Consider the following 15,525-nt stretch of genomic DNA (forward strand, 5'->3'; position numbering starts at 1 on the left):
CTTGTTCTATCTTCACTGGACATGGAGAACTATTGATAACACATTTAAAGATTCTTTTCTCAATCCATGCCCCACCGCCCCCTTAAAAAACCAAAAAAAACCCTTTTCCTCCTCAGTCAGGTTTTCTAAACCATTGATCATTGTTGTTGCTCTCCTCTGGAGTCTCTCCAATTGGTCCACATCTTTCCTGAAGTGTGGTGCCCAGAATAGGACACAGTACTCCAGCTTCAGTAGTGCTGAGCAGAGTGGGACAATTACTTCCCGTGCACCAGACTGTTGACGCGTATTCAGTTTGTGATCTACTATAACCCCCAGATCCTTTTCAGAAATACTACCACCTAGCCAGTTATTCCCCATTTTCTAGTTGTGCATTTCATTTTTTCTTCCTAAGTGAAGTACTACAAAGTGCTTATCTTTATTGAATTTCATCTTATTGAATTCAGACCAATTAGCCAATTGTTAAAGTCATTTTGAATTTTAATCCTATTCTCCAGAATGCTCACAACCCAGCTTCATGTCATCTGCAGATTTTATAAGCACACTCTCCACTCCACTATCGAAGTCATTAATGAAAATATTGAATAATACCAGACCCAGGACTGATCCCTGCAGGACGCCACTATAAACATCCTCTCAGTTGGAAAGCAAACCATTGATAAACCACTCTTTGAATATGGTCTTTCAACCAGTTTTGCACCCACTTTATAGTAATTTCATCTAGACCGCATTTCCCTAATTTGCTTATAATAATGTCAAATGGACTGAGTCAAAAGCCTTACTAAAATCAAGATATATATCCCATCTATTGCTTCCCCCCCATAGTAGGCCTGTTACCCCATCAAAGAAGGAAATTAGGTTGTTTTGGCATGATTTATTCTTGATAAAACCATGCTGGCTATTTCTTATAATCCTATCATCCTTCTAGGTGTTCACAAATGTTCCAATATTTTTCCAGGTTTCTAAGTAAGACTGACTGATCTATAATTCCCCAGCTCCTCTGTGTTCCCCTTTTTGAAGTTAGGTTCTATTGTTTACCCTTCTCCAGCCCTCTGGGACTTCTTTCATCCTTCAAGAGCGCTCACAGATAATTGCTAATGGTTCCAAGGTTGCTTCAGCTAGTCCCTTATGTACCCTAGAATGAATTTCGTCAGGCCTTGTAGACTTGAATATATTTAACCTATCTAAATATTCTTTAACCTGTTCTTTCCCCATTTTTGGCTGGCATTTCTTCCCCCTTGTTGGTAATTTTAATTGTGTTGACTATCTGGTCACCATTAACTTTTTTAGTGAATCCTGAGGCAAAACAGGCATTAAACACCTCGGCCTTCTTGATGTCACCAATCATTAGTTCTCCTTCTCCACTAAGTAGAGGACCTACACTTTCCTTTATCTTTCTCTTGCTCCTAATGTATTTAACAAACCTCTTATTGCCTTTTATGTCCCTTGCCAGGTGCAACTCATTTTGTGCCTTAGCCTTTCTGATTTTGTCCTACGTACTTATGCTATTCTTTTGTATTCCTCCTTAGCTATCTGTCCATTTTTCCACTTTTTGTAGGATTCCCTTTTGATTTTTAGGTCATTCCACCTTCTCCTAGCAGAGAAGGTCTTGCTTAGTAATACTTTCCATCCTGTAAGTATCACCTAGATAAACCTACCTTCACAGTTTCCAAATCTCCTGCTTTGGATGCTTCTAACAGTCGATAATCCACATCAGACGTGCGTACAGGTGTACTTTCTACAGAAAAGAAAAGGAATTTTGATAGGTATTTTGGTGTAGGGCTATACAATTAAGATGCCATTATACTGACAAACTCAGCCTCACACATTTTCTAAATTGACCAAAGAGACTACAGGCACAATTTTTTTTTAAAGTGCTTAAGCAATTTAGCACAGCTTAAGTCCCATTTTCAAAAATCACTTAGGCACTCATGCAGAGCTGCTGACTTTAGAGACTGGAATAGGATTGTACAGTTTTTTACTCCTGGTAGTACTGGAGAGCCAACACAGCAAAGGGGAACTGGACTCCAGAATCTGTTTTGGGTCATGATTGTCCAGGGTGCACTCTGATTGGCTAGGTGGGATTTCTTGATGATATAACAATTGTACACAGTTGTATTAATTTAGAAGGAATAAATGGGCCAGAGGTGTTAACATAACTAAGTTACTGCCTAATATTAAACGGTTTTAAACAAGATCTGGGGTTTGGTGTACAGAGACCTCAGCCTGCTTAGCACCATGGCAAATATACTATTAAAAATCTATTTAAACCTTTTATTAAAGATGTAGAAAAGAAGAAGAAACAATTAAAACCTTTGAAACGTAACGTATTAAATAAGGCTCTCATTTTAACATTTTTTGTTTTCTTTATCTTTACTTGGAGAGAGTTTTAAAAAGAAAAACTCCTTGTTTGACAGTCTCTTAGATGGTATCAGAGATGCTAATAACTGTTCTTTTTTAGAAAAAGAGAAGATGTTAGTTGACATGGGCTTGAGCTGCTTTTATTGCTGCGGCTGTTAAAGTTCTCTCATCCCAGGTGGTATTTGGGTTATAATCTGGCTCCCTCTCTCTCTCTCCCCCTGGCTTGGTCTGGTCAGGACATTTCTGAAGATCAGGATAAGGAAGGCCCATGGTCCCAAGAAATAGAGGAAGTGGCAGCCATGATGGTGACGCTTGCTTCAGTAGCCTCCGTCTGTTCTTTCAAGTGTGCTTTTTAAAAATTCTTTGGTACTTTCCCCACAAAATTTCATTCTTTTAAGGACCCAAAAAGTGAGGGATAGCAAAACACATTTTTTGAATTATATTGACTTAAGATAATTTGTTTAGACTAACCGAGTTATTTTGCATTCCTTTCATACTGTGCCCTTCAACATTTGCTATTATAGGTTATTGTAACATTTTATGAATTGTTACATACTTTTTACAGTTAAACTAACAATGTGGGTAAATTTGTAGGCCCAAGTGTCACAACAGCACTAACTGCCAAATTGAAAAACAAAATCTCTCTGCCTCAGTTTACTGGGTCAGTTAAAAAAAAGTGAATGGGAATGGGGAGGTAATAAAGAAAGATGCATTTTAAATATACCTTTCCTCATTTTTAATTGATAGTTAAAAATTACAGGCAGTAGCTCCAAACCCAGCCATAAACTGTACCCCTTCCTTCCCCATCTTGACCAGATGTTGCTTCCTCTTCTCCCAACTGAGACCTCTGCGGATCTGAGGCACCTGAGTGAGAAAGAGTCAGTTGGGAAGAGAGGAAGAGGCTGGATGGAAAGGAGTGGGATCTTAGCTGACCCTGGAAAGTTTATTGTCCTCTGGCCACTTCTGCCTGCTGAATTGGAAACTCTAATATTTCAAGCTTTACAACAAAATATGAGTTGAAAGTGGCATCTGTGCCACAAACATTTCTGGCAACTGTACTCTTTTCTCCTATCATTTTATCAGAGACTATTTTTCAGAGTCAGAGGACACACTGCTTAACCCCCCATTCAGTTTAAGGAGCTGAGGAATAATTATTTCTATAAATGTAGCCTAATTGGTGATTCTGAGACTATTTCAGGCCAAAAGGGACAGAGCACTTGGGGATGGGGTCTTTTATATGCCCTCAAACTGCAGGCACACTGCCCCAGGGGCCAATATTTCTAGACGGTTCAGAGCTTGCAGTGCCAAGGAGTATGCTCACAAGAAAGTGGGTCTGCAGCGGTAATTCTTGAAGGACAAAAAGTAAGCTTTAAAAATGTGTATTAAACTTTCATTATCATTAAGAAAATTTACCCAACAGACCATACAAGCACCTTCTGCAAGTACACAAAGAGAGTGATCTGGTGTCATTAAAATCTACACAATTCTCACTTATTTGCGATTTCTAACCAGTTAGTGAAATCAGTTGTTTGCAGGAGAGCACAACTAGTACAAATGGACATTTGAATTCCCAGCTAGCTGTGAAATTGTGCTGTGTATGTATATTGATTTGCCAGTTCAATCTGAGGTTGTATTTCTCATCTGTATACCCTGTTTTCTCTTTCTGACACATCCTGTGATGATATAGCAGGCAGTAGGTTGCAAAGCACACAGGCAGAAGATATCCCAGCTGCTGTTCTTGGACCCTGCCACAAAGGTAAATGAATCTGCCTCCCCTTTGTCTCTATGCTGGGGGGGAGGCAGGGGAGAGAGATGGACGGTGCTAGCTGTGGGGGAAGGTGAAAGGCAGAACCTAGGAACCCACTTGCAACGGTGGGGAAATGCTCACTAAGAGCAAGGACGGAGGAAACTCATGAAATCTTAACCATCTAGGAATGGGATCAGCAACTCTGCTATGTCCAGAAATGCTAAGTTTGTCTCTTGAGCCTACCCAGGAAGCTAGCAGCACTGGCATCTACCAGCATGGACATTAGTAAGTGATGTGCCAAAAGCTGCTGGAAGGGGATGCAGTAGGCCCACTGCTAGTATCGGCAGCCCTGGGCAGATCGTGGCATGAACCAAATTCATTTTTAGAAGGTTCAGATTTTAGCCCTCTCCCTCCAGTAATGATCTGAGTGTGAGTCTATTACCCTATTTCCCTTCCTCTCACCAACAGCGGCTGGAGTCCACCTGATCACAGCCTGTCATAACTATAAAGGGAAGGGAACAGCCCTCCTGTGTACAATACTATAAAATCCCTCCTGGCCAGAGACACCAAAATCCTTTTACCTGTAAAGGGTTAAGAAGCTCAGGAAACCTGGCTGACACCTGACCCAAAGGACCAATAAGGGGACAAGATACTTTCAAATCTTGGTGGGGGAAGTCTTTTGTTTGTGCTCTTTGTTTTGGGGGTTGTTCGCTCTTGGGACTAAGAGGGACCAGACATCAATCCAGGCTCTCCAAATCTTTCTGAATCAGTCTCTCATATTTCAAACTCGTAAGTAACAGCCAGGCAAGGCATGTTAGTCTTATTTTTGTTTTCTCAACTTGTAAACGTTCCTTTTTGCTGAGAGGATTTTACCTCTGTTTGCTGTAACTTCGAACCTGAGGCTAGAGGGGGTTCCTCTGGGCTATATAAATCTGATTACCCTGTAAAGTATTTTCCATCCTGATTTTACAGAGATGATTTTTATCTTTCTTTGTTGCTTCCAGTCTGGCCAGCTCTAGTTTATTAGCGGCGTCACTGGTACTCATTTTCCTGCTTTCTTGTGCTGGGCCACACCCCTCTGCAGTTCACTGAAACTGAGATGCACTCAGCTCAGGGTTGCTTGGTTAACAGAGACTTTCTAACTAGCTATACCCGAGAGGTAGAAAGAAAGAAAAACAATTCAGCTTGTAAATTCCTTTTGCTGGATGCTTGCTCACAGCTTGAAGCCTTCTCTTAACAAAGACCCTTGTTAAAAAAAACTTAACACCTCTGCCTTCAGGCTGCTTTCTAAGCAGCTAGAAAGGAGAAAAAAAATCCTACTGGCTTTTGGTTTAAAATGATCCCACCGCTCTGCCACCATGTCAAGGTTCCTCCCCCACTCTGAACTTTAGGGTACAGATGTGGGGACCTGAATAACACTTCTAAGCTTAACTACCAGCTTAGATCTGGGTTCGCTGCCACCATCCAGATTCCTCAGTGTGTGGAACACCCTCTTTCCCCCCAAAACCTTCCCCTCCCAGGGTAGCCTTGAGAGGCTTTTTCACCAAGTTCCTGGTGAACACCGATCCAACCCCTTGGATCTTAACACAAGGAGAATTTAACCATCCCTCCTCCCCTCCCCCACCAATTCTGGGTGAGTCCAGATCCAATCCCCTTGGATCTTAAAACAAGGAAAAATCAATCAGGTTCTTAAAAAGAAAGCTTTTAATTAAAGAAAGAAAGGTAAAAATCATCTCTGTAAAATCAGGATGGAAAATACTTTACAGGGTAATCAGATTCATATAGCCCAGAGGAACCCCCTCTAGCCTTAGGTTCAAAGTTACAGCAAACAGAGGTAAAATCCTCTCAGCAAAAAGGAACGTTTACAAGTTGAGAAAACAAAAATAAGACTAACATGCCTTGCCTGGCTGTTACTTACAAGTTTGAAATATGAGAGACTGATTCTGAAAGATTTGGAGAGCCTGGATTGATGTCTGGTCCCTCTTAGTCCCAAGAGCGAACAACCCCCAAAAACAAACAGCACAAACAAAAACTTCCCCCCACCAAGATTTGAAAAAAGAACAGGAGTACTTGTGGCACCTTAGAGACTAACAAATTTATTTCAGCATGAGCTTTCGTGAGTTACAGCTCACTTTGAAAGTATCTTGTCCCCTTATTGGTTCTTTGGGTCAGGTGTCAGCCAGGTTTCCTGAGCTTCTTCACCCTTTACAGGTAAAAGGATTTTGGTGTCTGGCCATGAGGGATTTTATAGTATTGTACACAGGAGGGCCGTTCCCTTCCCTTTATAGTTATGACACAGCCTCCTTAAAGCTTTGAAGTAGGGAGGCTGCAATGGAGGGTATCTTACTGCTTTGTTAGGGTCACAGAACACCACCTGGGACTTGGCTCTTCAATTGTTGTTTCCTTATCTGCTCTCTGGCCTTCTGCCCTCTAACACCACAATATGGCCCAGGAACGGACTTCAACTGGGAAACGAAGGTAGGATCACAAAAATCAGAAATACAATCTAATTAAATTTGGAAATGGAAATTAAAAACTCCACCAGACTGAGATTTGGTTAAGGAAAGGTTTTGAATATTTGAGACGCTGAACTGAGCAAAGAAACAAAGGTACTTACGCTTTAAGAGAAGATAAACAAACAGCATTTTTCTAACAGGAGTTTAGAAAACTTTCTAATCGGCCCATTTTATGAACTTTCATACATTAGAAATTTGTATTTCATGGTCATAACCAAAATCTCAATACCAGTTTGAGTAAAGACAGACCTCCTGCCCATGAGGTCATCAGAAAGCTGTTTGAACGGTTGTGATCTCATAGCTGTGAAATATCCCTGCTTGCAAATGTGGAGGGGGAGGGGGAGGAGGAGGAATCAAGAATACTACAACATAATTTTAACCAATAAATCTCAGTAATGCATTAATGGAGCTAAATAAGAGTCTTTACATCAAGCTAAATTGAATATTTAAAAATATTTCTTCAATCCAACATAACAAAAATATGCAGAGATATTTATATGATTTTAATATAAAAACAGGATTAAGAGATCTGATTGGCTGGAACACAGAACAAAACAATGCTCAACAACCCTTTGTTGTTCTGAGGACAACACAAAGCACTAGCATGCATCATGTCAGCCTCAATCTTTGCAGGGGTTGTGTGTGTGTGTGTATATGGAGGAGGGAGATAGGTGCAAAGATACTGCCTTCTGTGTTGAAAAACAGTGTTGCATGATGTCTGAAATTAAAGTTTCCACAGAAGACAAATAAGTGCTTACTTTTCAAAATGCTTAATTTTAAAGCTTTGTCTTACCTCTTCCTGAAATTAAATTCCTATCATCTCTTTAACAGTATGGGAAACATGATTAATTACTGTTTCCACATTTATTCCCTAAATTTTTATTTCTCTTTTTGATTCTCTCTCTAATATACATATATAAAATCACACACACAGAGAAATAACATACGTATCTAATGTATACATAGGTACGTATCTCCTTTACAAACAAACACTTTACAAGCTTTGGTTTTTAAAATGGCACCCCTTTCATATTGATGTTTTTATTTATTTATTTATTTTTTTTTTGCTAGAAAACACCTGGTCCATGGTATCATTTAAGTTTGCAATTTTCAAAGGAGACTAAGGGAAATAGGTGCCCAATTCCTACTGGCTTTCACTGGCTCCTTGCAAATCCCAGCATAAAAAAAATCACTATCCAATGTTGTTTAATTTGTACAAATAAAAATAATAATAGTGTAATATATACAGGCATGCAAAAAGGCACATGCATAAAAAGATGGAAGTGCTTAATGAACTACTTGAAAAACAGTGATACTCTTCACTGTTCTATATTAGCTGTTCTATATTTGATATAAACTTTGATTTTATAAATCACATCCAGTGAGTTGTTCTGAATAGAGAAAGTATATTGTTACTGATCAAAGCATCTCAAGTGGGAGTTCAACTGCTTTTACAACTATTGATATATTTTTCTACTCATGCCTTATACCTCAAGACAGCAATAAGAAGAAATATTTAGCGTTTCTAAAGGCACTAGGAATTTAAGCACCATTTAAATAACTCCGCTCAATATATTTAAACAAGTTTTTTTCCTGTTGGATAATTTTGTATCATACAAACCAAAAAATTGTCTGTTTACAATTTAAAACAAACAATCTAACCTTCGTGCCATTTCAGGAATTCCTCTGAATGGTAAATTTTAATATGTTGATCTGTGCTTTGTTAACACTTCTGAACTCTTCAAAAGTAACTTCCAAATATAAGAAAACACAACCTTTAGAATTATATGCCGAATACCTCAAATGACTATAGATAAGATAAGCAGTGAGCATATTTATACATTTAATGGGAACCGCACTTTCGTATCTGTAGACATGCTCTCTTGAGTGATAGTTCTTACTAGGTATGATGCAGCAGCATGTACTCTGGTGACAGACACTGCTAATGTCTGGAGAGATCAACTGTAGGATAGTTAAATGGGGATGGAGTTGGAGAGGGTATGACTCTCACATGCAAAATATTCCTGCCTATATTTACTAAAGTATTCTTATTTTGAGTCTTCCCACCACCAATATTAAAAGCTTTAGAAAAATCCAAAATGTTAGAAATGGGACTCAAATATCTTTATAGGCAGGGTCCAGTTATTACATCCCCAGCAGAGGGCAGCTGTAGCTAGCAATCCACAGGTCTGTACTTTGGGAGAGAAGAAATAAAAATTAAAATGAGAAATATGCTCTCTGCCATTCTTATTACCTTGGGTTATTCAGGTCATTCAACAAATATTGATTTTTTGCAATGTAGCAGGTTACATTTAAATGTCTACGGGGCAGTGGTTTATTACATAAAATAACTTGAGAACTAGAGCAGATATTTATAAAAGGTATCAAATACAAAGTAAATTGCAGACATTTGTGTGCGTAATGCACTAGCAGAGGGAAGACAAAACTGCATATAAACACCAAAAAGAACCAGTTTCAGAGAAATCACATTTAAGTCATTACAACTGGAGGGGTGGAAGGGGGGAGAAGGTAATGTTAAAATATGAAGTCTATTTCTACCCACCACTTAGAATTTGCTGCACTGCTTCATTTCCCATCTGTGCTGCTGTGAAACCTTGTAAGGAGATGATGGAGGGATCAGAGCCGTAATTCAGCAGGAGGCGACAGGTTTGCAAGTGACCTGCCAAAGCAGCCCTATGTAAAGCTGTTTGACCAAGTGTGTCCAGTGCATTCATCTGAAAAATCATTCAGCAATATAAAAATAAGCATCTTTATAATTGCAAGCCTCCACCCCGTCCCACAACCTTAATACGAAAGAAGAGTAACAAGTAAAATTTCAGCGCATGCTAATTTACTTATAAACCCCACTGCCTTGCCACATTATTAAGACAGAATAACGGAGGATCAATTAAAATATTCCTAATTAAAAGTAATTAATTATTTCAGACTACATTTCTTAACTTCTTATATAATGCAGTTATTAATTTATGTTGCTCATAAAATGAAACAGGATTACCAGAAAAACCTGTACTTTAAAACTTTAAATATTTTGACAAAGTTCGCTTGGAAAAAGTAATCTTTTTTCAAAAAGTCATCCTTTAACAACAGTAACTGTATGAGCAAAAATCTAATACATGGTGGATGATTTGTTAATATATTTATATCTAACATAAGAATTTCATGCCGGGCCAAGCTGCAAGAAAATTACCATCTGCCATCCTCAGAGGAGAAATAACTCAACATTATCTAATAACAATAATTCAAAAACCAATCTAAAGAGGTCAGATGGAGGAGAATTCTTCAGGCAGAAAAATTAAAGCCTGAAACCTAAGTTCAGTTATCACAAATTCAGTCCATCATCTTGTTACTTGTTAATTCTTTTAACGAAATAGAAATCTAAGACTAAGAAAGAGTTTATAAGCAGGCAACAAGGAATTAGGTAATGCAGGAGCTCAGCATAAAGCAATGAATAGACATCTCCAAGTGACCTAATAAAAAGTCTCATCTAATAGAAACCTACCTGTCTGATGAGATGTAATATAATAAGCGAATCTAAACATCTGGAATTTATGCAGAACATTAACAGAAAGTAAGAGAATAATAGCCAAGACGCACTTTAAGAAGATTTTCAGTAGAACCTTTGTAGCTAATGGCTGTTCATGGCAAATGCAAATGCAGATGTCCAACAGCTTTGTTTTTTTTGGCCAATTTAGGAAACACAAACTGCTCTATAGTCTTTGGACACTGTCACAAATAACTTGCCATCACCTTCCAACTGTAAGGATTCCAGGCTTTGAGCTGCATGCATCACAGATGTAATTACTCTACAGAACTCCCATCTGATTTTCCCAAATTTTTACCTTGGTAGAATAGAACAAAGTTTTTGCCTCAATTCCTGACTAAAAGTCCTGCCTGCAAGTCCTGCTGCATTTCCACAGCAGGTAAGTAAAAATAGGAATCCACATCTTAATTTAAACAGTGACTAAATAACAATAATTAGGAGCATACCTAGTACAGAGAATATTTGCTATTGGGCAGGATAAATGAAACCTTATTCACAATAATATGTTTTAAAGTCTATTTGCTCTCTCCATAGGAAGAACAAATGACTACTGCACGATCTGATACTGCATGAATTTCTTCTTCTAAAACTGAAAGTAGTGCTCATGAAACATTCATGACTGGTAAACCAGAGATTTTTCAGCTCAAACATATATTGGTAGATTGGAAAGTGGTGGACGTGATATACCTTGACTTTAGCAAAGTTTTTGATACAGTCTCCCACAATATTCTTGCCAGCAAGTTAAAAAAGTATGGATTGGATGAATGGACTATAAGGTGGATAGAAAGCTGGCTAGATTGTTGGGCTCAACAGGTAGTGATCAACAGTTCGATGTCTAGGTGGCAGCCGGTATCGTCGGTTTTGTTCAGAATTTTCATTAATGATCTGGATGGTAGGATGGATTGTACTCTCAGCAAGTTCGAAGATGACACTAAGCTGGGGGAAGAGGTATATATGCTGGAAGGTAGGGATAGGGTCCAGAATGACCTAGACAAATTGGAGGATTGGGCTAAAAAAAAAAAAAATCTGATGAGGTTCAACAAGGACAAGTGCAGAGTCCTGCACTTAGGCAGAAGAATCCCATGCACTGCTACAGGCTGGGGACTGACTGGTAAGCAGCAGTTCTGCAGAAAAGGACCTGGGGATTACAGTGGATGAGAGTCAACAGTGTGCCCTTGTTGCCAAGAAGGGTAACAGCATATTGGGCTGCATTAGTAGGAGCATTGCCAGCAGATTGAGGGAAGTGATTATTCCCCTCTGTTCAACACTGGTGAGGCCACATCTGCAGTATTGCGTCCAGGTCTGGGCCCACCACCACAGAAAGGATGTGGACAAATTGGAAAGAGTCCAGCAGAGGGCAACGAAAATGATTAGGGGGCTGGAGCACATGACTTATGAGGAGAGGCTGAGAGAAAGGGGCTTATTTAGTCTGCAGAAAAGAAGAATGAGGGGGGGATTTGATAGCTGCCTTCAACTACCTGAAGGAGGGTTCCAAAGAGGATGGAGCAAGGCAATTCTCAGTGGTGGCAGATGACAGAAGACGAAGAAATGGTCTCATGTTGCAGTGGAGGAGGTTTAGGTTGGATATTAGGAAACACTATTTCACTAGGAGGGTGTTGAAGCACTGGAATGGGTTACCTAGGGAGGTGGTGGAATCTCCTTCCTGAGAGGTTTTTAAGGTCAGGCTTGACAAAGCCCTGGCTGGGATGATTTAGTTGGGAATTGGTCCAGCTTTGAGCAGGAGGTTAGACTAGAACCTCCTGAGGTCTCTTCCAACCATAATATTCTATGATTCAATGATCTACAGAAAGCGAATAGGGAGTTTGCGCAACATCCACCTGCAAACAGGTTTGACTCACACCAGTGCTATTAAGTCCCTCCCCCTTTCATGCTCACTTACCAAAAAGACTTTTATAAAAGATTAGACAAACCATAAACACAAACCAGGAACTGAAGAATTAAAATCCACAGTTTTATTCAACAGAATATTTATTTCTGACTTGGAACCCAAGATTACCATAACCATCGACAAGGGGTACAACAAGGAATTTATGGCCGCCCAGGGCTATAGATGGCAAGGTTAGGATAAAAATTAAACTAAAGTAAACTGGCTGTAGGCAATAATGCTGCATTTTGGCCAAGGGGGTGAACTAGAGCAGAGGCCTTCCCTTTCTCTAATTTCTATAGTTTGTAACTGAAATCACAGAATCATAGCAGCTATATTGTATCCCTCAGCCTCAACACTGCCCATGAAAATAATGCACACATGAAAGGGACAATGGCAAAGTCATCAGATCTACTACTGGAGTAACAGAAATGGAATGAAATTTAACAGTACAAAGTGTAAGGTCATGCACTTAAAGACTAGTAAGAATTTCTGCTATAAGCTAATGGCTCATCAGTTGGAAGTGACAGAAGAGGAGAAAGACCTGGTTATATTAGGTGATCACAGGAAAACTATGAGTCACCAATGGGACGCAGCTGCAAAAAAGGCAAATGCAATAAAAGGATGTACCAGGTGAGGTTTTTCCAGTAGAAACAGGGAAATATTAGTGCCATTGTACAAAACACTGGTGAAGACCTCAAACGGAATGCAGTGTATGGTGTTGGTCACCCATGTTCAAGAAAGATTAATTCTAACGGGAACAAGTGCAGACAAAGGCTACTAGTATATAGAAATGGAAAGCTTATCTTACAAGAGGAGACACGGTGACTTGTGTGTCTTGGGATTGGATAAGACCTTGACTTGTTCAGCCTAGCAAAACAAAAGCTGAGAGAGAGTATGATTGCTCTCAGTACATACATCAGTGGGGTAAACATCAGGGAGAGAGAAGTGATGTTTCTGCAAAAGGACAATTTTGGCATAAGAACAAATTGGTATAAAGTGACCATTAATGAATTTAGACTGAAAATTACAGCAGATTTCTAACTATCAGATGCATGAGTTCCTGGAATAGCCTTCCAATACGAGTAGTGGGGGCAAGAAACCTAGCTGGTTTTAGGATGGAGACTGATAAGTTTATGAATGAAATTATGTGACCAGGTTTAGTCACAGAAGTTCTATTAACAGAATCATAGATTCCAAGGCAGAAGAAACCACTGTGATCATCCAGTCTGATCTCCTGTATAAGACAGGCCAGAGAACTTCCCCCAAATAATTCCTAGACCATATCTTTTAGAAAATCATAGAATATTAGGGTTGGAAGAGACCTCAGGAGGTCATCTAGGCCAATCCCCTGGTCAAAGCAGGACCAACACCAACTAAATCATCCAGTCCTGACTTAAAAATTGCCACTGGTGGAGAATCCACCAAATCCTTTGTAAATTGTTCCAATGGTTAATTACTCTGTTAAAAATTATGCTTTATTTCCGATCTGAATTTACCTAGCTTCAACTTCCAGACACTGGATTATGTTCATCCTTTCTGTGCTAGACTGAAGAGCCCATTATTAAATATTTGTTCCCAATGTAGGTACTTATAGTCTGTAATCAAGACACCTCTTAACCTTTGTTAGGCTAAATCGATTGAGCTCCTTGAGTCTAACACTGGAAGTTATGTTGTCTAATCCTTTAATCGTTCTTGTGGCTCTTCTCTGAACATTCTCCAATTTATCAACATCCTTCTTGAACTGAGGGCACCAGAACTGGACATAGGATTCCAGCAGTGGCTGCACCAGTGTGAAATACACGGGTAAAATAGCCTCTCTGCTTTAACTCGAGCTTCCCATTTATGCATCCTAAAATCACATTAGCCCTTTTGTTATATGGCATGCAGATCTTTCCTTAGTTCTCTAAGAACCAATCCTTGCAGCAGACAAACACAAGCAATCTGAACAAGTAAATGCTCGCTTCCTGGACAGAACGGGTCTGGGGAGGTAAGCAGGATGTGAATTAGTTGTTATTCTGGGTCCCTAGAGCACTATTAACAGAATGTACACATGCTTTCCATCTTTAAAGTTGGGAGTGTGGTCGCCTTAAAGCCAATCTGCCTTCAAAGCTATACAGCATTCTCATCCCAAACAATCCCAGGGACAGCACTTTACTTCGGGAACCATTCTGTACTGTAAAACAACGCACAAGCTTTAAGGCTGGAGACTGTGTATTTACTCGTTTGTTCACAACTGAAAGCCCATTATTTCAAGGAAAGATTCTACAAGTATCAGATACAAAATACAAGTCTTTAATTCCAGAAAAATATATTGAGACTTACAGTAAGTCCAGCCTGACCAGGTCCATACTTACCGCGCGGGTCGACGCAGTGAGTTCGACTTCTCGGAGATCGAACTATCGCGTCTAATCAAGACGCGATAGTTCGAACTCCCCACGCGCTCCGGTCGACTCCGGAACTCCACCACCGCGAACGGCGGTGGCGGAGTCGACCTTGGAGCCGCGGAGTTCGACCCCGCCGCGTCTGGACAGGTAAGTCAGTCGAACTAAGGTAGTTCGACTTCAGCTACGCGAAGTCGCGTACCTTAGTTCGACCGCCCCCCCCCCTGTAGTGTAGACCAGGCCTTTGGGTTATTTGTCAATTTCAGAGCTAAAAAAATGTCCTTTCAAATTCCAAATCTAAGTGAGAAAATAAGGAGTATCCAAACTATCATCATATATGTTCTAATGGGCCTGCATGATTGTTCAAGCTGCACTAGGTCAAATAAATGAGATTGTCATCCATGTGGATTCTCCTCCTGAGCACTTTCAAATCAGATAGCCACAGCTCTGAACTGCTTTCCAGACAGTCAGAGACTATCAGGGTTGGAAGGGGCCTCAGGAGGTCATCTAGTCTAACCCCCTGCTCAAAGCAGGACCAATCCCCAAACAGATTTTTGCCCCAGATCCCTAAAATGGCCCCCTCAAGGATTGAACTCACTAGCCTGGGTTTAGCAGGCAAATGCTCAAACCACTGAGTTATTCCTCTCCCACCCAAGTCCTTGTGAGCGACTCTCTCAACCTACAACACAACAGATTTGACAGCTTTTATTCTATAGAAATCATCCTGCATCCAAATGCCTCAATTTAGCATGTAAACAGTCACACCTCTGTTCTAACCACGACATTTTAAAACCGTATTTACCTGCCAAAGAAAAGTGGTTTGAGTAAGCATTAAAAACCTATGTTCCTATCAATCGTTTTCCACTGCAGGAATCTCTCTTGATCTCTCTGTTATTTCCCTTTGTTCTTTTCATTTCAGTGTTTCCATCATGAGACCATCTGGTAGAGAAAATCAAAACGGATGTGTACTATCCAGCACTGAAGACATTATTTTCATCACTGCGCTGCTGCTGTCTCACACAGAGTAGAATCCAGAGCTACAGCAATATTTCTACATATTGCCAGTCAGCTGT

At 39.9% G+C, this 15,525-nt stretch overlaps 1 protein-coding gene across 1 annotated transcript in view; it reads right to left on the minus strand.

Annotated features, from left to right (window-relative positions):
• TNKS (tankyrase) overlaps nucleotides 1–15,525 on the minus strand; it is a 323,782-nt gene that overhangs the window by 73,744 nt on the left and 234,513 nt on the right. The window contains exons 12-13 of the mRNA XM_045018479.1: nucleotides 9,185–9,356; nucleotides 1,656–1,735 (exon numbers count right to left, since the gene is read on the minus strand). Of these exons, the coding sequence (XP_044874414.1) occupies nucleotides 1,656–1,735; nucleotides 9,185–9,356 (252 nt within the window). The remainder of the gene's footprint in view (nucleotides 1–1,655; nucleotides 1,736–9,184; nucleotides 9,357–15,525) is intronic.

Source organism: Mauremys mutica, chromosome 5 (assembly GCF_020497125.1).
Source record: "Mauremys mutica isolate MM-2020 ecotype Southern chromosome 5, ASM2049712v1, whole genome shotgun sequence".
Classification (NCBI taxonomy): domain Eukaryota; kingdom Metazoa; phylum Chordata; order Testudines; family Geoemydidae; genus Mauremys; species Mauremys mutica.